This window comes from Notamacropus eugenii, chromosome 1, assembly GCF_028372415.1.
Source record: "Notamacropus eugenii isolate mMacEug1 chromosome 1, mMacEug1.pri_v2, whole genome shotgun sequence".
NCBI classification, from domain to species: Eukaryota; Metazoa; Chordata; class Mammalia; order Diprotodontia; family Macropodidae; genus Notamacropus; species Notamacropus eugenii.
The window spans coordinates 89,287,489-89,313,767 of NC_092872.1; the positions used below are offsets into that span (position 1 = coordinate 89,287,489).

General features: G+C 37.6%; 1 protein-coding gene across 2 annotated transcripts in view; it reads right to left on the minus strand.

Moving 5' to 3' along the window:
- GRIN2A (glutamate ionotropic receptor NMDA type subunit 2A) overlaps positions 1 to 26,279 on the minus strand; it is a 506,391-nt gene that overhangs the window by 87,867 nt on the left and 392,245 nt on the right. For both annotated transcript variants that reach the window (XM_072608879.1, XM_072608870.1), the window contains exons 6-9: positions 15,559 to 15,764; positions 8,099 to 8,267; positions 7,821 to 7,974; positions 792 to 917 (exon numbers count right to left, since the gene is read on the minus strand). In XM_072608879.1, the coding sequence (XP_072464980.1) occupies positions 792 to 917; positions 7,821 to 7,974; positions 8,099 to 8,267; positions 15,559 to 15,764 (655 nt within the window). The remainder of the gene's footprint in view (positions 1 to 791; positions 918 to 7,820; positions 7,975 to 8,098; positions 8,268 to 15,558; positions 15,765 to 26,279) is intronic.

Sequence of the window (26,279 nt, forward strand, 5' to 3'; positions counted from 1 at the left end):
ATCAGCAGTGGAAATGGACCTATAAATGACAACTATATCGTTCGCTTGGATGAGATAGAGGGATCTAGCTTTCAAAAAGACCAAAACAAATAAACCATCAAGAAGTTATAAGAAGTATTCTGTTGCTATTTGATCAATGATTCCTGAATACTAACTAGACCAGGTATATCAATCAATGAAAAATTCATATTATAATTTTACTTCAAAATAAAAAAAAAAATCTTAATATCTCTATTTTCTTTGACTTATGGATAAAAAGTTACACTGTGTCCATTGATAAAGCTTGTTTCTTTGAAGTGTTTTTACATTCTAGTCTTTCTCTGGGTACCCCAAATTACTTTTATGCAGAACGTTACCATTGAAAAATCTAACCTGATCTTTAAAATATATTTTAACTATCAAAACCTTTACCGAACAAACTGAAAAGACTGAATGATTTCAATATAATAACCACTAACAACACACTAGAATGATCTCACAGTGCACCATTTTGTTTTTGCCTTTATAGATCCAAGGTGACCTATAGGACTGATCATCTTATAATATTAAAAACAACCCTCATCAAACCATCAAAAGCTACTGTTATAATGTGCTACTGAGATTGAGGGGAATGTATTCTCTAACAGGAAAGAAAAAGAGTTTGCTAAAGGCTAACGAAATAGCATCATCATCAAACATTGCTCACTAAGCACCCCTCACTCCATTTTAATCTCATGCACACAGCTCAGAAAAAGAAAATGGAAAAAGGAATGCTGAATAGGTGATTGTTTTGGTCAAAACTGAATGCTTACCTTTCCCTCTGGCTAAGCTCCTGTTGTAGCCAACTGGACTGAAGTATTCAAATATGAAAACAGCCATGGCGGACACAATGAGAAGCATCACGAACATCATCACCCACACAGAAGCGCTAAAAGGCTCTGCAGGAAAAAAGAACCAAAGAATAGAACCCCAACTGGTTATACTAGAATTCAGGATGGCTCATATCAGCCTAGCCTAGCAACTGAGAATTGGAGAGAGAGATCGACAGAGACACAGAGACAGAGAGAAAGAGAGAGAGAGAGAGAAAGAGAGAGAGAGAAAGAGAGAGAGAGAGAGAGAGAGAGAGAGAGAGAGAGAGAGAGAGAGAGAGAAGTAGAATGACCTATTTTACAAGGTTAAGGATTAGAGGGGAACTTGAAAGTTCACTTTATTATATCTACCTCTTATCTCTAGAAACTCTTATATTAGAACCATCTCAGAAAGAATAAAATCTATACTGTTATATTTTAACATTTTTTTCTCTGACTGGATAGAGACTGATTTAAATATAGTTGAATGGAGCCCATTATGCATGTACCATTTTCACTACAATTCAAGAGAGAAATCTCATCTATTTGGTATACAGATTCTGTAGATGCCTAACTGAATGACACTTCCCTTAAAAATGCTTTCATCTATTCATTTCTAAGTTATGCAAGAACGAAACTATTGGGTGGGTAACTATTTTAGCTCAAAAGGATGAAAAAAAAGAGGAGTCTAAATGCTGTCATGCTCTGGAATATAATGAGATCCCATAGATAAAGTGAAATGAAAACTTGTCTTTAACTTGGTTGAGGTTATGACAACTCGTTGTATAAAACTGTGCTATCACCAACATGGAGAAACATGAACGTCATTGAAAACTCGTTCTCCTAGGGTCTATATTTGGGAACTTTGTCTTATTCTCTTTATTCTCTCTTCATGCATACATACATACATACATATGTAATATACATATATGTACATGTTTGTGTGTATATGTATGAATATATTTATATCTAATTACATAGATAGATAGACAGACAGACACAGACAGACAGACCAACAGATACAAAGATAGATTGTTTGTCCTTTGTTGCCGAAGAAGACCATGCCATCAGAGAAATGATGACATGACTTGCGCTTGACTTTGTTTTGAGTGAGGGAGGGCTGTGCAGGTCACCAGCCTCACTTCTCCTCCACAGCCATCTGAATCCTGTGACCAGATATTCATCAGGATGACTGGAGATGACCCAGAATGCACTGGGAGACCTTGGCCCCTCTAGGCCAAGGTCTTTGCAGGTACTCACTTAGGGTGAGGCAATGCCCCTTCATTGAATAGGACCATTTAAGAGGTAGCCAGGTCAAAGCCCCTTTAATGAGGTCAAGGAAAAGACATCAGGCTGGGAGCGAAATAGCAACAGTTAATATTGATAATCACTCTAAATCTAAGAGGGTCCAGGAGAGATTCTAGGCAGGTGCCTATTTACCTCCAAGTTTCAGAGTGCAGTAGGTTTAAGGATTTGGGAAAGAACAGGACAGGAATGAAAGGAAGGGAAGGGAAGGGAAGGGAAGGGAAGGGAAGGGAAGGGAAGGGAAGGGAAGGGAAGGGAAGGGAAGGGAAGGGAAGGGAAGGGAAGGGAAGGGAAGGGAAGGGAAGGGAAGGGAAGGGAAGGGGCCAATAAAAGCCAAGTCAACTGGGCATCTTTTGGCCATCCAAGATAGATAGATATGTAATATGTGTGTGTGTCCTTGGTGTTTCTTCTCATTCAAGGTTCCTTACTAGCAAACATTGTTTTGTTCATTATATTTGTACACTCAGGTATTTAAGATGTTTGATAATTCTTGCTTTTTGGTTGGTTGATCATAAAGGCAACCATTACAAGTAAACATTTTCCATTGGAGAAGAAGAAGAAAGAAGAAAAAAAGGTAGGGGGAGGTAAACAGAGGGAATAACAAAATCTTTAATTATCTTGGATCTTTTCTTTTGATCACAGAAAAATGTATCCATACAGTTTGCTAGCAGGTCAACATTTCATCAAACTCAGTGTTAGTGTACAGTATATAATGAGTTAATAACGAGCGTAAAGTATTTCAAAGAGCGTTGGCTGGTTAGAGGTCCCAAGGAGGACTGATGCTAGATTAGGCTTTGTGCATGAGTGGGAAAACAGAGCTAGAACAACAGGTAGGGAAACTTCAAGTATCAAAGGAAAACCTTCATGGGCCCTACGAGGCTACAACTGAAATTTGTCTTTGTTAAGGCTACTGAGTGGAAGGGGCAGCAGAGAACAATGCACTTAGCTTGAGTAATAAACAATATTATATTCCTGAAACCATGACAATTTGGTCAGAAGAAACATTAGGCAAGAAGAAAAAATAAAAACATAATTAAGAGTTTAAAAATGTTTAGAATTTGAGACTGAAGAAATGGAGGTAAATCTCTAAGCCACCAATGACACAACAGAGCTTTGAGGCAGAGAAATGCCCTTGAGACACAGTGAAGTCAGAATTCATTCAGTTAGGTGTATATTCCTGGGTCCCAAAAGGACTAGAATGTCTCCTAGTGAAAAAGAAAACCACACAAATTAACAAAACCCTTCCTTATAGTCCCATTCTCCCCAGATGTCCTCTACAGGTAAAACAATGCACTCTTTGTAGACCCATAGGAAAGACCATCCTCCCACCCATCTCCACCCATTTTCAGGAGTTTATCTATAACCTTGTGTCGGAGAAAGGAAAAGAGTCCTGAATTCCTCTATCCTCTTCGTTCTTTGTTGTTACTCATAGGGTTACCCTACCTCATCTCTGTTACACATGCTACTCCTATGTCTCTTCCACAAGTTGAAGAATTAGGCTAAATCCCTAATTGCTGATCTAGAAATGTCTCTCAACTAAAATTATTCATTTGTTAAGTGACAGGACTTGACTACTGAATTGTGAGTGATATAGGAGGCCTTGAAAGAAAGTTAAAGAGCTTTGGATAAAGTTATGACACCACGAGCTAGGAGTGGTGGCTGTCTTGCAGAACCCCTCTCCTCCAAATGTTAAGAAAATGGTTTTAAAAATCATGTGTCTTGACCCACTTGCTTATGGGAGAAAATAGGCTGTGTCCAGAATCACAGCCCAGAAAGAACACTGAAAGGATTACTGATGAGAGACCTGAAATAGCCCTCTATTGATCTAGAAGTGTGATCACACCTCTAAACTCTTCTAACACAAGAAAGGAATTCAGTCCCCGGTAGACACTTTGGCCCATTATTACTAGAACCTGGGGATATAATCTTTGGAACTTCTTAAAAAATTAGAAATGTCACCAGACAACAACCCAGTATTTCAGGAACCTTTGGTTAAAATTTTCTAGTAAAGTGAGTGACTTTATTTGTGAAGGTTTAGGAATTGAACGACTAAAGGGAATTTTTTTTTGAGTGGGAATGGATTGGAGAACAGAGAAAATAATGAGGAACAAGGTAATCAGATTCTGAATGATTCAGCCCTTCCAGACGACTGCACCAGTGAATGGGAAAATATAGCCTGGCACAGTTCATTACTTGATTCAAAACCTGGAGATAATGACCCTTAATAAGGGTGGTAAATGGCAAGCAGAAGGATGCATTTTACTGACCAGAAAAATAATATTAGATATGCAGGGCAATAAAAGCTTGAAGGAAAACATTCTTCTAGGTATTTTTAAGATACAAAAAAAAGGTAAAATGTATGCTTTTGCTAAATTTGATCAAATGTCCAAAGTCAGAATTTTAGTCATCTTTCTGTTGGTACTCTGTTACCACTACTGAGAAGTTAATAAATAGGGCATAAAGGTTGAGTCCAGGTTCAAAACTGTTGATTCTTTTTTATGAGAAAAGCCAACTGAGATTTATTTCACTTCTCACTTGAGGAAAGTGAATTTCAATAAACAGAGGGTGAAAAGTTCTATCGTGTTGGCTCTGAGAATTGAAGAAAAACAGTAGACAACTGAGCGAGAGGGATCAGAGGACCCTATATCTAAATGCTGCCTCTGAGGCTTATTACCTCTCTGACCTCTGGAAAGTTACTTAATCTTTCTTGGTCTCACTTTCCCTGTCTATAAATGAGTGTTAAACTAGATAACCACACTCATTTCCATCTCAAGATCTGTGATCTTAATATTCTATGATTTGATAATCCAATGAACTTATAGATAGTGTTCATTTACTTGTGTGTCCCATTTGGACTTCTCAGACCCTGGTCCATCTTTTAGAATGAAAACTTGCTTCCAATGATCTGATGAAAACTGAGAATAATTCATAGGGATCATTAAAAAACAAAACAATAGAAGAACCCTCTTTTCCTCATTGATTCCACAATGCCTTGGTTTGGGGACTTGTTTTTAATACTATTCTATTTTCATAGAAGAACCGAGGCATCTCATTTAACTCAGAGAAATCTTTCTCTATTTTAAAATTCAGGAGAAAGAAACACTGAGAGTGACTGGGCATTTCTCAAGGTCTGCCTTCCACGGAGAGAGATTACACAACTGGAATAATGAGTATTGAACAAAATCCAGTAACTGGAATAGATTTCAAAAGCTTAATAGATTACTGAAAACTAAAACAGTAATTCCTTTCTACGAGGAAAGTAGCACTTGTAATTCTGCTAGTCAACATTTAACTCAGGAAAAGGAAGCAGATTCTACCTTGCTGAAAGCTAATGCCCTGTACAAGTGAAGGAAGAAAATGGAAGTATTTGAAGAGAGGAGATGTTGTATAATAGGAAGTAGACTGTGTTTGGAATCACACATTTGGGTTTGAATCCCACCCTTGTTACTTATTACCTATGTGATCCTGGGCAATTAACTTCAAGGGGCACCAGTTTCCTCATCTATTAAATAGGGAGAGTCGGAATAGCTGACCTCCAAGTGGAAATTTAGACAGACTTGAAGTCAGGAAGACTTGTCTCAGATACTTACTTAGGAGCTGTATATTCCAGGGCAAGTCATCTAATTTTTATTTGCCTTGGATTTCTTGTTTGTTAAATGAGGATGATAATAACTACATTACATTGTGTTTGTGAGGATGAAAAGATAATGCCTATTGTTGCTTTATGTCATTTATTTTTGAAGTGAGCTGATCACATGACAAACAATGTCTTAATTTGTGGATAAATTGAACTTAAGTAAGGCAAAGGTACAAGAAGTTGTCAACCTCATTCTCTCTTCCAAAGTCATCAAACTCCAGCGGCAAGACAAAAGTCAGAACAACTGGTGATGACTGGGATGCATTGGATGACCGTGGCATCTTCAATGTCTGACCAAGCTCTTAAGTATACCACACAGCCTCTGTCAGCCACCTTCTTGGCCATTGGAACAAACTATCCTCATCCATCCATTCCACTGGGGGAAGTCTTCACATGCTTGGGGTAAACCTCTCCCTAACTCACCAATGGGTTTGAGGTCCCTTGATTGCCCTCAACCTAGTTTAGTCTGTCTGCAAGAGGATTCACCAGAGTGTGGCTGCTCTCCACGCTACAGATTCAAAGATGCATAGGTGAGAGTTGAATGCCAGGTGGGTACCAAAGGTGGATTAGCAGCCCTAAAAAGGCTATATTTGTTCTTACAATGATATATAATGATAGACAAAGAAACTTGCAAACCTTAAGTCATTAAATATTTTATATGTACATTTATTGTTTTTACCAATATTACTGTTATTATTAGCAGGGTGATGTTATGGTCCTTTCGAGATTTACCCAAGTTTGTTGAGTGAAAAACACTTTGCCTAATGTTAATAAAGTGGTAGAAGCTGAGTTCCTTTTCCCCAATATTCTCCAAACTCAAACAGGTGCTAAAAATTCTGATTCTAAAAAACCTTGAGTGGTTGTTCAACCTCTTTATCATCTCTGAGTGTATTTTGACTATTTATGTCTCTGTTTAGGGCCAAAAGACTAAGTATTACATTGATAATCTTCATTTAGTAAACCAAGGAAAGAGTCTTTGTACTTTATTTGAAGATATTAGGAGGAACAGTCCATTCTGTCTCTTATGGAGGTCCTGGGAATGTAACATGGCCTCAAGATTCCCTCAGACTTCTTCTAGACTAGTCTCACTTAGCAAACCATTTAAGATAACATCATGCTAAAATTGCAGCATTTTCTTTGGCTTCATAACAAAAATGATCAGCTATGATTTATATTTGGCTATTCTAGATAAAAACATTAGCTTGACCTCCTGCCTGGAAAGTAAAGGAATAGAAAGCGTAGACATGTCTTACTTTCACACCACCCCCACCTAAAAACCCCTTTAAACTTATGAAACAAAAAAAGAGGAGAATGATAATTCATGTTATAAAACAATCCTTTCCTTTATAAGAGCACAAAACTTAAAATATCTGGTTCTTTTACACATGTAAAATATAGCTCAATTTACACATTTTTAGAGTATACCTCTTGGTAAAAGCAAGGAGCACATGGACAGTGCTAGGACTCATGTTATCTTTTTGTAATCTATAATGCATGAGAAAGAAATAATCTCTATCATACTAGTAAATGTGAAGTGGAGATGCAAGGACATAAGAGTATTTCATTGGTTGCTGCAGCTGGATTGGAGCAGAGGTGATGATCTCTGCTGTAATGATTCTACAAGTAATACTGCACTCTATTATAAAGTCACAAGGCCATTGTCTGAATGTGTTACTGTGTCTCTTATCCAGTAGAGTGAGAGTGTCTTAGTATGCAGTAGAGTAACATGGTCATAACAAGACTCTGGAGTAATTGTGTTCGTCCTTCATTGCCGAAGACGACCATGCCATCAGAGAAACGATGACATGACTTGCACTAGACTTTGCTTTGAGGGAGGGAGGGCTGTGCAATATAAACAAAGTATTGGTATTGTCCAGACAGTATAAAAACTGCTTTTATGCTTGCTCTATAAACATGATCCCAGATGTCTATGCCCTGAGAGAAAAGTCAATTGCCCCCAATTCCTAAAAATCAAAGCAACCTATCAAGGATTCTCTTCAGATGGTCAATCACAGTCATAAAGCATTATTAAAAAAGAAAACAATCCATACCTAGAAAGGCAGAAGGAGATACTGTGCCGTTGCTTCGAGAAACCATGACGCTGATTCCTGTCTCCACAAAGGGAACTGAAAAGTCCACCACCTCTGAGCGTTCCTCGTTAATTGTGAGAGACCCCACTGCCATGACTGCTCGATGGTACACCACCTAGAACCAGGGCAAGAAAAAGGAGAGCAATTCACTAGCTCAGCAAGGAGTCCTTATTTTTCACTGTCTTGAACTTCATATCCCAAACCTTCCCTTGTGGGATCTTTCATCTAACCACACTTACTTCCCCAATCATTCCATTCCACACGTTATTGACTTTCTTCCCATGCTTCCCATTGGTCACCAGGTAGAGGTCATAGGTGAACTTCACAGTACGAGACAGCTTCTTCAGGATGTCAATACAGAAGCCCTTGCAGCATTTCTTAACATTGGTCCCCTCATTGGTTGAATTGCTATAAAAGTAAAAGGAATGAAATTCAATTCAACCAACATTTATTAAATTTCTAATACCTCTATCACAGGGCTATTGTGAAGAAAATGCTTTGTGGACCTTAAAGTATCATTATAAATGTAAGTGTTACAATTATGAGTTTTTGCAATGCACTATGCTGTGAGAGTTCAAATACTGGTAAAACCTAGTTAGTCCTTCCTGTCCTTTCAGAATTTATAGCTTTTTTTGGGGGAGAAAAGGGCTTAGGGAAAGAGTAGGGAGAACATGCACAAACACACAATTCATAAAGTATAATGAAAGGAAAGGAGACATCTAAAGTGAATTGAGAAATCTAAAGACAGAATACCTTGAGTTAAAGGGATCAAGGAGGGCTTTGGGGCCTAGAAAGCACATTAGTGTTGAAAGAAGCAAAGGATTCTAACAGGGTAATGAGGAAGGAGTACATTCTAGGCAGGATTTTAATATCAAATTTCAATTTCATTGGTCGAGGGAATTCTGAGGGTAGAATTTTCCTTCATCAATGAAGATTAGTAACTCTCTGCAATTTTAGTTTTAGAGCAGGAGTTCAAAACCTGGGGTTTATGAACTATTTTTTTTCTTTTTAACATTTTAATAAATATATTTCAATATTATTCTTTTGTAGTCCTATATATTTTCTTTTATGCATTTTAAATAATTATTCTGAAGTCTGTAGGATTCACCAAACTACCAGAACAGTCCATGATCCATTAAAAAAAAAAGATTAAGAGCCCCTATCTTGGGTCACTGAGAAATTAAGTAACTTGACCTTAGTCAAAATATTAATATGTGTTAGAAGCAGGACTTGAACACAGATCCTTCTGACTCTAATGTGAGTCCTTTATCCACCACATTATGATACCTCTACTCCAGGCATAAAATCTCTTAAAGCCAGAGAGGATCAATCTGACTGAGGATACATTGCATGAATGCTATTTGTATAAATACAATAGAAAAAAAAATAAAACCTAAGAAAGGACCAGAAGATATACAATCCTCAGATCTAGTGAGAACATGACTCAATGGCATGGTCAAAGAAATGGGTATGGAACTGTCTGTATGTTTTAGAGAGGAAGTATGGTCTAATCAAAATGGACTGAGGCTGAAACTCAGAAGAATTTGATGCCAATCCCAACTCTTTCACTATTGGTATGGTCGCTCTATGCCTCAGTTTCCTCATTTGTCAAGTAGAAATTTTAAGACATGTCTACTTGCTTCAAGGGTTATTGCAAGGATCAAAGTGATGATGAAGGTGAAATAAGTTTCAAAAGTGAATGCTAAAAACAAGAGATTACAAAGTAAAATATCATCTTATTTGTGACATCCTCATCTCTATCAGACATGCAACTTTGCATCAGTTACCTCATTTTATTTATTTGACCAAAGTCTACTAAAAAGGTTCACTCTAGGACTAAAAGCCTTGAAGTAAAAATCCACCTGATCAATCCATCATGGTCCCAGGGTCTCAGATGCTTGATTGCTGATGACTAACTTACTCTCTCCCATTAACTGAGAAGGAATAAGTACAACATATATTCCATTAGTTCTATATCTTCAATGGCATGGAACAAGATGTAGTTTTGAAAAGACTATTGCTTCCAAAAGTTTTTATTACTATATTAAATATTACTTGCTCCAAATGCCATCCTCTGTTCCTCTAAATGAAGAATACTTAAAATTTAATAAGAAATTGCCTTGAGAAGAAATGCCAATCAATTTGTCCCAATTAAAGAAGGTGATGTAAAACAAGAAGGGATGTTGGATGTAAATTAAACTTTCTCCTGTGCTCTTTCTATCTATCTATCTATCTATCTATCTATCTATCTATCTATCTATCTATCTATCTATCTATCTTTCTCTCTTCCTCCCTCCAACTTCTTTTAAAACTCTTGGTTTAAAATTTTGGCTAATGATGATGCTATAATTCTTCTCCTTTCCCCCTTTTCCTCATCCCTAGACCAGACCTGTGATTTAGTTGGTACAGAGAAGTCCCTGCAAGGCAACTCCCTCTGCCAAAGCAAATGATTCTCACTTTCCAACTGAGCATTATCCTTGGAATATTAAGTGACTTGCTTATGGTCAGAAAACCAATACATACCAGTGGCAGTACTTGATTCTAGACACATAGGTCATCTTTGTAATTACTATGAATCATCATCTCTTGCAAAAATTTATTAAATTTAAATAGACTAAATTCTAATTCTTCTTAAGATTCTAATTGGCTATCTTAATAAAAAGTCAATCCCATGCTCATAAACTTTTCTCTCTAGGTTATATCCACCCAAGTTCTCTTTCCTTTTATTTATTTCTTTTTTTTGGGGGGGGGGGCAATTGGAATTAAGTAGCTTGCCCAGGGTAACACAGCTAAAGTTGAATTTGAATTCAAGTCCTCCTGACTCCAGTGCCATGAAGCCACCTAGCTGACCCCACCCAAGTCCTTTTAACACAACAATTATTCTATGTACATTATGCTTCCCCACAGAGGGGAGATGTTTTCTTCTAGACACTTTACATTCTTCTGGTTTGGAAGCTGAGAAGATTGAGCCAAATACAACCCCTAATTCACATGCCTTCTCTCTGCTCTCCACAGTATCCTGTGGTTCAGGAAGGCCATAAGTAATGTTGTAATGTCTTCATATGTCAAATGTGATTTAACTAGAGTATAAACTCCCTGAGGTCAACTTAAGGACTTGATTGGGGTCTGGATCTCCTACTAAGTACCTAGTACAAGACCCTTGGAATGGATCATGATTTCTCAAATATTCCCTCAAAAATGAACACCATTTTTGACGAGCAAATACAAGATTTTCTTTTTCTCTTCACAGTTTCCCCCCAGCTGGCTGTTGGGTTCAGCAGTAATCCTGAATCTTTCCAGTCTTATTACATCAATTCTTACAGGACTTTTGCAGTCCACACTGTGTTTAGGGGCACCTACAGGCATTTCCAGTGATTTCCTAAAGGAATTTGTGACATCTCTTCAATTTCTTACAAATACTAGATTTAAATACATTTCTGTGCAGTTTTCTGACATGACAGGCATAATAGCTTGGGTAGTTTGTCCCACGTACCCAAAAATATCTCTCTCATAGAATTGAAAATAAATGTCAAAATTTCTACAATGTTTTTGGACACACAGCTAATGTCTGAGTCTAGATTTGAACTCAAAAAGATGGGTCATTCTAACCGTAGGCCCAGTACTCTATCTGCTGTACTATCTAGTTATCCATGATTAACCATGTAAGCTTGAATAAATCACTTAATATCTATGTGTCCCAGGCAAGGGTTTTTAACCTGTGGTCCAACAGGAGTCAATATGATGACTAACTTTCCCATTTTATAGATGAGGAAGCTGATGCTGGTAGCTGAAATGACTTGAGAAAGGACACAGGATTAGCCAGTGTCAAAGTCACAAGTGGAATCCAAGTTTCCTTACCTCTAATCTAGTGACAAAGAAGAGATTTGAATCCATATTCTCTGCTTTGCAATGGGGATAACAAGAGCGCTTACCTCATAGGGCTGTCGTGAAGATCAAATACAACGATGTCTATAAATCATTTTGTCTATAAATTGTTAAATAGCTGTGAAAATGTAATTTGTAGTTATTTCATCACACCCTTTCATTTCACATATGAATGCAATGATGTTCTGACAAAATGACATGTCCAAAAGTAATACAGGTTGCATCATAGATGAAGTTTGAAGCCAGGTAAGTCCATCTATCAATCAATAAGCATTTAATAAGTGCCTAATGAGTTCCAGGCACTGTTTTAGGCACTAGGGATACAAATATGGAGAAGGAAGCAAATCCTACATTGATCTTTCTACTGTATCATACAACCTTATGGTCTTTCCTTAAGCTTTTCTTTTGGTTTCTTTTCTCCCCCAATTTTGCCCTCCTTTCTGTCTCTTGGGTATTTATTGGATAGGTATTGTATGAATTTTTCTTTTCCTTTCCCTTGCTTGGCATTGACATATAACTACCATCACACTTACAGGTTAAGATCATCTAAAGCCTGCTCCTATGACAGCTTCTGAGTTAATTGGCTTTTAGCAAAATTTAAATCTATAGCACTTTTCCTTCTTTGTGTGCAAGTGAAAAGCTGCTTTTTTTTCAGGGAGCGCTTCTAATAAAGTATTCCCCTTGATCTGAAAATATCTTAGAGAGGCATAAAGGCCTTTAACCAAGCATCAGTTTAGGGGCTTCCCCTAAGGGATAAGCATAGACATCAATATCCTAATAGACCCTTCACTGCAGGGGGCCATGGTGGGAAGAGATCCATCTGTATTGAAGGGCTCTTTATTTTGCAATAAATGGAATAATGAGCTTTCCCTGACATTTGGGAATGGGGGGGAGGAGTGGGAACTGAAAGGTCCAAAATTACTTTTTTAGTTAGTACCAAGTGGTCATTTCAGTGTTACACGTGTAACTACCTAGAAATCATAATTTAGGAAGGAAGGAAGGAAGGAAGGAAGGAAGGAAGGAAGGAAGGAAGGAAGGAAGGAAGGAAGGAAGGAAGGAAGGAAGGAAGGAAGGAAGGAAGGAAGGAAGGAAGGAAAGAAGGAAGGAAGGGAGGAATGAAGGAAGGAAAGAAGGGGAAGGATGAATGGAAGGAAAGAAAAAAGACAGAAAGAAACAAAGAAGGATGGAAAGAAGGAAGGAAGGAAGGAGAGGGAGAAATAAAGAAAAAGAAAGAAAGAAAGGAAGGAAGAAAGAAAGAAAGAAAGAAAGAAAGAAAGAAAGAAAGAAAGAAAGAAAGAAAGAAAGAAAGAAAAAAAGAAAGAAAGAAAGAAAGAAAGAAAAAAGAAAGAAAGAAAGAAAAAGAAAAATGGATGGGAGGAAAAAGGGAGGGAGAGAGAGAGAGAGAGAGAGAGAGAGAGAGAGAGAGAGAGAGAGAGAGAGAGAGAGAGAGAGAATGTAGCTCTTCATCAACAACAAAAAAGAGTAGGGAATGTGCTGCTCTGGCCTTATTTGATGACAACAAGTTTCAGAACTGAGATCAATAGAATCAAATTGCCGCTCTCCTAAAGCCAAACAGATCACTAGATCATTATTCACATATGTACCTGAAAGAGGAGAGAAAGCACCAAGTCGCAGCTTTTTGGGGAAAAAAATTGACTTTTCTACCCAGAAATATAAATAGCTAAATGAGTTTAAATTACAGTTTGGAATTTAGATGAGGATATTGTTGCCTGCTATGCGATTTCCATTCGGACACTTGCTACATGTAAGGTAACCAAGTGATAATCAACTGTGGTGCCTTGTCTAGGAGTATTAAGGACCATTGGAATGTCTTTATCCCCCAGTGCTAACAAGGATTAACTTGATGACCCTTTCTGCAGGTAAGCTTGCCTTGGAGGCAGCCTGTTCAGTGCCAAAATGACTCATATCGCACAACTTGATTTTTTTTATCTTAGATGATTCTTTGAAAAGAAGTGGAATGCTCATTCTTCCAGAAAAAAAAATCCATTGTCTTCCGGTGTTAGTAAAAAATGAAATTAGGAGCAAAACTGAGAATTGTATCCCACCACAAAGGATCAGGGAAATGAAAGAGAGTACAGTGTAGCAGAATCAGCAATAGATAGGACGTCCCCCAAAACTTTGATAGCTTAAAATGATTCAAATATCATCTTTGCTACTTACAACTTATTTGACCTTGGACAAGTCACTTCAGCTTACAAAGCTTCATTGTCTTCATATGTGAAATGAAAAAGTTTGATGAAATAATCATAAGTCATTTTTAGAGCATTGAAGATATGCAAAACAATTTATGGAAACCATTGAATTTGGTCTTCACAACAACCCTGTGAGGTAAGTATTGTTGTTATGTCCATTTTACAGACGGGACAACTGAGGCTCAGAGAGAATACGTAACTTGAAAAGGGTCACTCATCTAATAAGATTGGAAGTGGTATTCCATCCCAAGTTTTCCTAATTCCAAGTTTGTCCTATAACCACTATGCCATGATCTTCCCCAAGGTCTTTTCCAACTCAGTTCTATGATCCAATTCACATGCAACGTTTTTGAGCCCCTCTAGCTACTAATGCCTCCTCCATCAAATTACTTACTTTATTGTGTATGTATTGTATATAAATGTGCATAGCCATGCATATTGTCTCTTTCTATGGAAAGGAAGGTTCCAGATTTTCTTTTGTATCCGCAGCACCTAGCATATGCATGACCCATAGAAGGCACATAACAAACCACTGCTTCTTAATTCGCTGATTGATTGATTAGAAAGTAAACTATTCCATCTTTCTTAGAGATGAATATTTTGATGGAAAATAAAATGAACAATGATGACCAGAGCTTAGGTATGAGAGGTTGGACATGAAAAAAAAGTATCATTCTGAAGGCACCAGAAAACCACAAATTGAAGCAGTCTCTCCATAGTATAATTGGGCATTTAACCTGGCTTGCCATTGGGACATCAATCCTTTCATCCCCTCAGTTCAGCACATTATATTTCCAGCTACCAACTCTGGTTCACCATGCAACACTCTTAGGTCCTGTTTGCACGGAATTTCCCCACCCTGGGCCTTCCTTGATCCTTTACCAGGAAGGTCTCTCTTTTAAGTTCAGTTGATGTCAGTTTCTATTCCCTAAATAACCTATTATTTAAAAGTCCTGGAAATTCAAACCATAGAATATTTGAGTTGGGAAAGACTTATCAGTATCAGGATCATGGCTGGAGGGAGCGTCAGAACACATTTTACAAATGGGGAAACTGAGGACTAGGGAAATTCCGTGTAACACAATGGAATGAACAGTGCATTTGTAATTAAATGAAATCAAATAGCAGTTTCTGGGCTATCATAACTTTGTTAACAAGTACATAACTATATTTTGTAACAGTTTAGAGGAGACCAAAAACCTGAATGGATTAGTGGAAAATTTTCCATAAGTCAAGACTGTGCGAGTGTGAATTCAAATCTCAGCTCAGTTACTTACTAGCTGTGGGACCCTAAAAAATAGTTCTTTAATTCTCTGACCCTATATGTCCTTATCTGCAAAACAAAGGAGTTGGACCAGATGACCTCTAAGGTCACATTGAAAATTCTAAATCTGTGATTCCATCATTTTCTGAAAAGTCCTGTCCAGAGGATAAGGAACTAATTAAAAGAGATAGGAGTAGACTCCACCTTTCCTAGAGTTAACATTCGTTATACTATACTGAAATCCACAAAACATACATTACTGAATAGCATTTGTTCATATTTGATATAGTAAATAAACTATATTCAAGTATTTCCCAGTAAGAAGTTTTTCCCTTACTTGATTTTGACAAATTTCCGACATGGCACAGTATTTCGAACACAGGACTCAGTCAGCGGGTCTATGTCTTCCACAATGACAAATGGAGCTTCTTCCAGAGTGACAATGCTCAGATGGTTGTCATCCGGCTCACAATCAGCAAACGATTTGTACCTCGGCCACACGGAGTGGGTTAGGCTCAGGGTCTGGTTCTCCCATTTCCCCACCTGTATCACAAAGATCAAGATACACCCCCTCATTCACTGTTGGATTCTAGAGCAGCTAGTCCTCCATCAATAGGATATGGATGAATAATACCCTGGGGGAACATAACTTTTAAAAATTACATCACAATTTTTAAAAACTAATGACTGAAATTTTATAGCAAATTTAAGTTGAGAAATCATTTTGACATCTCATTTGATCTTCATGATATCCTGGGTACAGGCAATGTAAGCATTATTATCCCCATAGATATGAGGAAATGAAAGTTCACTGAAGCTAAAAGACTTACCCAGAGTCACATATTAGTGTCAGAAGCAAGATTTGAACCCAGATGGTGTAGTAGAAACAACGTAAGATTTGAAATCACAGGTTCTGAGTTCAAATCCTGTCTTTGCCTTCCTCCTTCTACCTGTATGATTTTGAGTAAGTCACTTGAATTCTTGGTTTTGTTTCCTCATATGTAAAATCAGACAAGATGAGTTCTAAGAATTCTCTCATTTCTCATTCCATGATCCTGTGATCTGAATGTCAGAGGTAAAATTTGGACCCAGGTCTTCCTAAATTCAAGTCCAGAACTCTACTGCCATGAGAAGAAATAAATACAAAAAGAAGTGAACACAAAGGGGAGAAGGCAAAGAAGAGAGCCAGAAAGGAGAAAGAGAAAAAGAGAGAGGAAAATAAAGAGATGAAAATAATAACAGCAGAAACAAGAACACAGGTGAGGGCAGGATGGGCAAGAAAGCAAGACCTGTCAGTCTAACCTAGGACATGAGTTTAGTTAAATTGCAAATTACAGGGAACATTTGTTAAATCCTGAACACTATAGCAACTCTCACAGTTTAATGCTCATTGAGTTCTGTCAAAATAAAATCAATTGTATTCCATCTGAAGGATGGTCTACAATCCTAGCAAAGTAAAATATGAAGCTTTATGTTTTGAACTTTAATTTTATTTGACAGCTTATTGGCATCACTCACTTAAAAAGCAAACTATCTGCCTCAGCGCTGCATTCTCTCTTTCCTATACCATCTCCCACAAACACGATTACTTGATGTTTGAGGTCAAGGTTTTATTTGCAACACCAACCTGAAAGAAAATGTCAAAGCTGAAAAACAAAGGAACAGATGCAGCTTTGTTTGCACCAACATAACCTTCCTACTTCTCCTAGGATAACCTCACCATCCCAGGAATCAGCTCCAAGTCCTGGGCATTCTGAACATCAAAGGCATGGCTTTGGGGTGAACTGTCTCCATCTGTGATGATATCTTGGTCAGTCAATAAATATTTGTCTGGATAGGAAACTAATAAGCTTCTCAGAAGTTGAGGTTTTCCTTCTGTAAAAGGCAAGTTCTTGGAGTTTTTCCTAAATGTTGACTATTATATCTTTGCAAAAAGACAAATGCCCATAATATACATTGGGGAAGAGTAGCAACCAGAATGATCAGATCAAAAAATTTCTTTGGTTCAAATCATTTTGAATCAAAGAGATATGCCAATACAACTATCTCTGATCAAATCCAGCTCTCCCCCCTCCGCAAACATATACACATATACACCTTTCATCAGCAGAGACTGTGAAGCTAATACAATGCATAAGGAATCAAAGATGTATATATACACCTAGGAAGTTAGATGGCTCAGTTGCACAGAGTGCTGGACTTACTGTTGGACTTGGAATCAAGAAAACCTGACTTCAAATATGGCCTTAGGCTTCAGATATTTACTAGCTAGGTGACCCTGAGCAAGTCGCCTAAATCTCTTCCTGCCTCAGTTTCCCTTTCTGTAAAATGGGGATAATAATAACATCTACCTCACAAGGTTTTGGGGAGGATAAAATGAGACCATATTTGTAAATTGATTTTCAAACCTTAAAGGCTGTATAAAAGTTACTTGTGTCATCATTGTCACAAGGAAATTCATTCCATGAAGCAGAATCAAGTACAAAGAGTTCTGCACTAAAAATTAGAACTGAAATAAAAGCCAGTTATATCTTGGTTTGAAATCTGAACATAAACAATCCCCATTACTAACTACTCTTCCCATTTTTTCAACCACTCCATGAGCACATTTAGCTAGTTTTTTTTTTCAGTATCTAAGTTCTTTCTTGATTCCTCCACAACTTGACCATATCTTGTTTTTCCACTTTTAATTTCCCACTCTTTCCTTTCATGCTTCCTATACACAAACTGTGTTCATCCAAAAATTCCTGTTACCAATTACTAATGATTCTGCCTCTTCTATGTAAGTGTCCTATAAGGGATGAGCACATTGTACTAATACTCACCTTTGCCCAGTGATTTCCTGTGTTCTTCCACTTCCATGTCTTTGCTCAAGTATTTGTCCCTACCACTGCCCCCAGCTCTGATTTCCCTATTTTTTTGACCAAAAAAGCCTTATATGAATAAAGATTTAGAGATAGAAGGGGGTCTTAGAGATTAAATAATAGAATCGCTTCAATGAACAGATGAGAAGATTGAGGCCCAGAGAAGGAAGTTACTTTTCCAAGGTCTTGACCCACAATATCACCTGTTCCATGACACTTTCCCTAACTTTCCTTCAATGGAAAGTGAACCGCATTTTCTCTAAATTCTCTACATACTGTATTGTTCATGTTGAACTTTTACACATTGCTTTGATTGACAATTACTCATGTATATGGCTTGTCTAGCACGACTACAATGTCATTTCTATGATGTAGGGTTCCTGTTTTCTACCTGGTATCCCTCACAGTATCTAAAACACATTGGACACTCACATTTTTTGTTTTATTTATGGTGGGTTTTGTTTTTATATGATAGTCACTTTTGAAAATGCTATCTCCCTTCCACCCCATTTAACCCTCTCTTAAAACAAAGAAAAACAGTTCATCAACACCATAGCAATCAAATCTAACAGTACCGGCAACATATAGCAACCAAAGACCCCTTATCTCTGCTGAGAGGAGGAAAGTCTGTGTTTCATCATTTTTTTTCTAGAACCAAAATTGGCCATTATAATAAGTCTGACTTTGTCTAATTATTAGTGTTGTTTTCATTTAAATGATTATTTTGGTTGTTTAGTTGTTTTTAGTCATGTCCAACTCTTTGTGACCACATTTGGAGTTTTTTTGGCAAAGATGCTAGAGAGGTTTGCCATTTCCTTCTCCAACTCATTTTACAGATGAAGAAACTGAGATAAACAGGGGTAAGTAACTTGTCCAGGGCCACAGAGCTAGAAAGTGTCTGAGGCCAGATCTGAACACAGATCTTCCTGACTCCTGGCCTGGCCCTCTATTCACTGTGCCACCTAGCTGCCCATTCATTATTTAGTCATGGTGGATTCTGTTCTCTTAATTGTACTCATTTAACTCTGTATGAATTCCTTCAAGACTTCCAATTTTTTCAGGATTTCTCATACGTATCATTTCTTCTGGTATAATAGTATTCCATCATATTCACAAACTATAGTATGTTCAATAATTCCTCAATCTATAGGTGCCTTTTTGTTTCCAGGTGTTTGGCTGCTGTTCTCCTGTTGCTGTTATCATAGAAAATGCAGCACAAATATTCTTTTTATGTCTTTAATTCTTAGGGAATATGTCTGATACTAAGATTCCACAGTTGAAGTTATACATAGTTAAGTAAATTTTCTCCTATAATTCCAAATTGATTTCCTGAATGTTTGAGCCAATTTGTAATTCTGCCAAAAAATGTATTAGTGTGCCTCTCTTCTCTCAGTTCCTCCAACAATCAACAAATGTTTACTAGTTGAATAAACAATGATGGTTTACTTAGAATGTACTCTTAGAAGTCATATTCCTTCTTTCAGTAGACTAGAGTATTCCAGCATAAATTATTTCTTTCAAGCAAATCTGTGGGACCCTCAGGAAAGAAAGAAAGAGAGAGAGAGAAAGAAAGGAAGGAAGGAAAGAAGGAAGGAAGGAAGGAAGGAAGGAAGGAAGGAAGGAAGGAAGGAAGGAAGGAAGGAAGGAAGAAAAAAAGAAAGACAGAAAGAAGACCTAAGCTCCTCCCAAGAAGTGTCTTGAAGAAGGGAGAATTCAGTACATCACCAGTCTTCCTCACACTAAAGAATATGTTCAAAGTGCATTGGACCTTTCAGAAAAAATGTAGGGTTGCCACTGCACACTCTTATATTCGTCACGTAACCCGTGGCAATCACCATCATCAGTCCATCTGTAGTCGAGCCTATCTGTGACCCAAAGAAGTTTAGCCTGTTTTAATTCTGGACCCCACATACTGCCAAGGTGTGCAGTTCTGGCTGACATACATACATATGCATACAAATATATATATGCATATATATGCAACATACATATACATATATACACATATATACAAACACACATATATGTATATATACTTACATATAAGCATAGATATGCATATGTATATATACACATATAGACATATATGTATGTGTGTATATATTTATATGCATATATACATGTGTATATGCATATGAATATATTAAAATAAAATTCATAACATATATTTTTTTCTTTGATGAGACAATGCAACTTTCCTCATGTATCTACCTTTGCTGACGTTGAGTATTAGGGCATAGCAGACTCCACAACTACAGCTTTAGTTTTGATATAGATTCCCTATTGAGAGTTCAGGTGCTAAAGACATATATATCCACTAACTCAGAGTGTTTTCCAAAAGAATATCACAAGTTTGGACTAAGTGAACTATCCGTCATAATACTGACAAATATTTCAGCTTTCAGAGGAGAGGGAAAAGTGGCAGGCAGAGTTGAGATTACTTTGTAGCGTTTCTAGTTACATTCTAAAAATGGCAAAGGGACGTGTGCACAGATGGGTCCCAGAGCCACCTCTGAACTTTAAGAAAAAGGACAATATCCAAATAATCCCTGAGTTTGAACCAGGGCAATGAGCTCAGGTGTAAATAATCCAATGGCTATAAATAGAGATACCTGGCACTAAGGATGTAATATCACAATTTTATGCTCTCTTCTAGACATCAAACATATGGCATGGGCAGTCTGTACAATTGTAAAGAAAGTTAAGTGAAAATTAGCTAAGGAATATAATGGTCTCTAAGTAAGGTGATAGGGAGAGACCATGGCAATTTTAGCCTGAATATTAAGGAAAATAGAATGAAGCAGCTGCATTGCCATATTGAAGGCAGATTTGGGAATTTAATGGGCCTCACATGATCCAATGGAGCCAGAAGTCTAATATTGCATTGGTACCACTGTTCACTCTCCCTGTTCCTTCCATTTCCCTATATTAAGCAATTTCTGTCAGTGACTCTCTGTGTGTCTCTGTCTGTCTCTGTTTCTCTGTCTCTCTCTGTTTCTCTCGGTCTCTCTATCTCTGTCTCTGTCTCTGCCTCTGCCTCTGCCTCTGCCTCTCTCTGTCTCTCTCTCTCTGTCTTTCTGTCTCTCTGTCTCCCTCTCTGTCTCTCTCTCTCTGTCTCTGTCTGTCTGTCTGTCTGTCTGTCTCTCTCTCTCTCTCTCTCTCTCTTTCTCTGTTTCTCTATCTCTCCCCCCCCCCCCATACTTTCCCTTCCCCTATTCATCAAGAGCAAGTCTTCTTCTCAGGGCAGTTTTCCTTGATAATTTCATGAAAGATGATGTCTAGGCTCTTTTTTTGATCATGGCTTTCAGATAGTCCCATAATTTTTAAATTGTCTCTCCTGGATCTATTTTCCAGGTCAGTTGTTTTTCCAATGAGATATTTCACATTATCTTCCATTTTTTCATTCTTTTGGTTTTGTTTTGTGATTTCTTGGTTTCTCATAAAGTCATTAGCCTCCATCTGTTCCATTCTAATTTTGAAAGAACTATTTTCTTCAGTGAGCTTTTGAATCTCCTTTTCCATTTGGTTAATTCTGCTTTTTAAAGCATTCTTCTCCTCATTGGCTTTTTGAACCTCTTTTGCCAATTGAGTGAGCCTGTTTTTCAGGGTGCTATTTTCTTCAGCATTTTTTGGGGTTTCCTTTAGCAGGGTGTTTACTTGTTTTTCATGCTTTGCTTGCATGTCTCTCATTGCTCTTCCCAGTTTTTCCTCCACCTCTCTTACCTGATTTTCAAAATGCTTTCTGAGCTCTTCCATGGCCTGAGCCCATGGTATATTTATTTTGGATGTGTGGGATACAGAAGCCTTGACTTCTGTGTCTTTCCCTGATGGTAAGCATTGTTCTTCCTCATCAGAAAGGAAGGGAGGAATTATCTGTTCACCAAGAAAGTAACCTTCTATAGTCTTATTTTTTTTCCCTTTTCTGGACATTTTCCAAGCCAGTGACTTGACTTCTGAGTTTTCTTTCCACACCCACCACACCTCCAGATCCGCCCAGCCAGCAATTGGGGTCTGAGATTCAAATGCTGCTTCCCAACCTCAGAGCTTTGGGCAGGGGCAGGGCTGTTATTCAGTGTGAGATTAAGTTCAGGTGCTCAGGTCAGGGCAGGGCCACCTCAAGGGCTCAGTTCCCTCAGGGGGTTTATGCAGAGAGCTTCAACAATGAATCCAGGCTCCTGCCTGCTTGGGGAGCCCCTGTCTGCTGCTGCCCCTGCTGCTGCCTCCTGAGGGGGCCTGAGTTATGGGGACACCCCACTCCCCTCTTGACCAGCCAAAGAGACCCTCTCACCAACCTTCGGCACCTGTGGGTGGAAGGACCTGTGGGGCAGCTGGAGATTCTGTCCCTGAAGCCTGCTCCTCTCGGTGCCTCGTGGCCAAGGCAGGGCTGGGCTCTGCTCCAGGTCCAGTGAGAGACACACCTTTTGTGTCAGGTTTTTAGGTCTCTCTGGAACAGAAATCTCATCTGCTCCATTGTTCTGTGGCTTCTGCTGCTCCAGAATTTGTTGGGAGTTCTTCTTTACAGATATTTTATGGGCTGTGGGTTCAGAGCTAGCGTATGTGTATCTTTCTACTCTGCCATCTTGGCTCCTCCCCCAAGAGCAAGTCTTCTTAACGCAGTTTGGGTCATGGACCTATTTGGCAGTCTTGTGCAACCTATGAATCTTTCTTCAGAATAATTAACTTAAAATGAAAATAAAATTTAAAATACTAAATTTCAGTTAGAGGTTAGTGAAATAAAGATGAATTTTCTCCATCCAAGTTCACAGAACTCCTGGAATCTAACTATGGACCTCCTGAAGGCTCATGGACCCTGGTTTAAGAATCCCTGCTTGAGAGACTCTAACCTTATTGTCTATCCTCTCCTCTAAGCACTGAGTTCTATTATCAATTCAATTAGCAATTTGAATATTTGAAATTAACAATAAGTTAAAATCTATATGCAGAAACTGGCCTCAGTTACCACACTCAAAGAAGCAAGAGACTTGAAATATGAGAGGAAGAAGACAACTTCCACTGCCAATAGGACTAATAAAGTGTCCAGTCTCTAGAGTACTTCTCTAATACTCATAAATGCAGAGGTAGTGGCCCCCCTTGGGATGAAACTTCCTAAATCATCCTTACACTTTAACTGTAGAGTTAAATGTATTGACAATAGGAAGAGCTAGATAAATAAGTGAGTCTCCATTGTGGCATATTAGAGAAGTTCTTCAGAGTGTAATTATCGTAGTGATTTGTCTTATGTGTCTACACTTTGGTTCCTCTATGTTGTGTGCTCCTGGAAAAGTTCCCTGAATTTCACTATTTTGAAAGCTACTTTGGTCTTAAGCAAAGAACACACTGAAGGAGAAAAATAATATTTGGTAAGAAATATTTCTGATAGAATTTTATAGTCATGATGTACATGGAATTGAGATATACACAAAGACCCAAATAAGACTTAAAAAAAGCATTGCACATCAGTCAAGTGGTCAAGGGACAGGAATAATTTTCAAGAGAAGAAATGAAAATTGTCAAAGACCATGGGAATAAGTACATCTCAAATACTTAGGGATAATATAAATGAAAAATTAATTTAAATAATTGTGAGATTTCACTTCACACTCAATAAACTTGGCAAAAATGATAACATACAGACATAGTCAACATTGACAATGATGAAGAGAGGCAGGAACACTAATGAAAGTTTTGAGGATATGTTAAATGGCACAAAAATGAGTAATTATGAGAAAAGTCAATGAACTTTGGCTACCTTTTCCCTTGCAATCACACTATTTGACCTATTGCTGAAGGCAGTTAAAGACAGGAAGATCCCTCTATCAATCAGTCAACGAGAATTTATTAGAATCTAGAATATGCCAGGCAGTCTGCTTGATATTGAGGATATAAGAACAAAAAATGATACATTTTCTACTTCCACTTTCTAATAGGGAAGGAAAAGTATAAGCATTAGTAAATATGCCAAATATAAACCACTTTATATAACAAAACATTCACAGCAGCATTTTTAGTGGGAGCAATAATCCAGACACATGGCAGATGCCCCAAAGTCACATGATGACTGAATACATGTTTTATATGGTATTTGAATGTAATTATGATACATATATACATATATAGAATATATACGTATATATCTATATACACATATGTGTGTATATATACACATGTATATACACTGGAACCAGTTTTGTGGACCAGAATATTAGGATGTAGACTCCAAATAGTTTGAGTTGTATTTCAACCCCTTCCCTCAGTAAAGCTGCTATGATATAGATGACATCCTTAGCTCTGCGTTACTTCATACAAGTGTTTCCTTGTTTCTCAGAACTTTTCATTTTCACTGTACTTTCCTGGAAAGATTCCATTTTATCCATATACCATAATTTTTGAGATATTCACCAATTACTGGAAATGCATTTTATTGCTAGCGTTTTCCTACTATGAAATATAATAATAATGTTAATATCTAATATGTATAAAGCCCTCAGGATTTGCCAAGTGGCTACATATATTATCTCATTTGATCATTAAAAAACCCTTTAAGGGCATCTCTGACTTATGGATTAAGGTTAAATTACTTGTCCCATACCATGTGGAACAGTATTTGAACTCAGGTCTATCTAATTTTAAGTTCAGCACTCTATGCACAATGCCACATATTTTTATACATGAAGGTACTGTCACTGACCTCCTTGGGATATAAATCCAATTTTGGGATCACTAGATATAAATAGCTTAATAATTCTTCTCACATAATTTCAATTTATTTTTCAGAATGAGTGAAGAAATTTACAGCTCCACCAATAGCACATTAGTGTGCCTTTCCTCCCACAGTAATTCTAGGGAGATAATCTATAACACACACTTTTTAAATGACTATTTCCATTTTTTATCAGTTTGGACAACTTGAAGGATGTGAGGAAATATTTCAGTTATTTTAGCTTACATTTCTCTCATTAATTTTTGGAATATGTCTTTTTCATATAATTATCAATAGATTGAATTTCTTTTTAAAAATATTCACATTTATTTTAAGGTGTTTTTTTAGCATTTTGGGGGTCTCCTTTAGCATGATGTTGCATTTTTTTCATGGTTTTCTTGCATCACCCTCATTTCTCTTCCAAATTTTTCCTGTTCTTCTCTTACTTGATTTTCAAAATCCTTCTTGAGTTCTTCCATGGCTAGTGACCAGTTCATATTTTTCTGGGAGGCTTAGGATGTAGAAGCTTTGACTTTGTCTTTGACACTTCTTCTGAGTGTATGTTTTGATCTTCCTTGTCACCAAAGTATAATTCTAAAGTCTGATTCTTTTTTCCTCTGTTTGTTCATTTTCACAGCCAATTGCTTAACATTTTAATGCTTTGTTAAGGTAGGACTATGCTTCAGTGTGGAGGGTGCACTGTCCCAGCTTTCAAGAGTATTTATTGTGTAGTTGTTTTCAGAGGTATTTCTAGGGACCTGTAAATTTTTAGTTACTCCAAGGTGGCTGCTGTTGTGTTTCTCCTTCATTCCCAAAGAGGACCATGACATGAAGATGATGACATGACTTGCAATTGACTTTGAGTGAGGTAGGGATATTCAAGGTCACCAATCTCACTTTCTCCTCCAGAGCCTTCTGGGTCCAGTGACCTGATATTCATCAGAACGACTGCAGAGGGCCCAGGATTCAATGTATAACCCTGGTCATTTTAGGGTAAGGTCTTATAAGATTTTCACTTTGAGTGAGATACACTCATTCAATGAAGAGGCCTCTTTAAGTAGTTTCTCATGGGATGGACCCATTTAATAAAGAACAAAATAACAAAAAAATCAAACTGGGAGGGGAAGAACTTCAGGGTTCCTGGGTAAAAAAGAAACAGTTATTACTTAGTATTTACGTTCACTCTGAGATAGGTGGGCAGTCTCCTGCAGTCCAATCTATGAGCTCCAGAGTGAATTGGACTTAAGGCTCAATCTTTTTCCCCCCCAATTTATTTATTTATTTAATTTTAGTTTTCAACATTCATTTCCACAAGATTTTGAGTTTCAAATTTTCTCCCCATATCTTCCCTCCCCACATCCCAAAACATCATACATTCTGATTACCCCTTCCCCCAATCTACTCTCTCTTCCATCACAACCTTTCCTTCCCTTGTCCTCATCTTCTCTCTTTTCTTGTAGGGCAAGATAGATTTCTATACCCCATTACCTATAT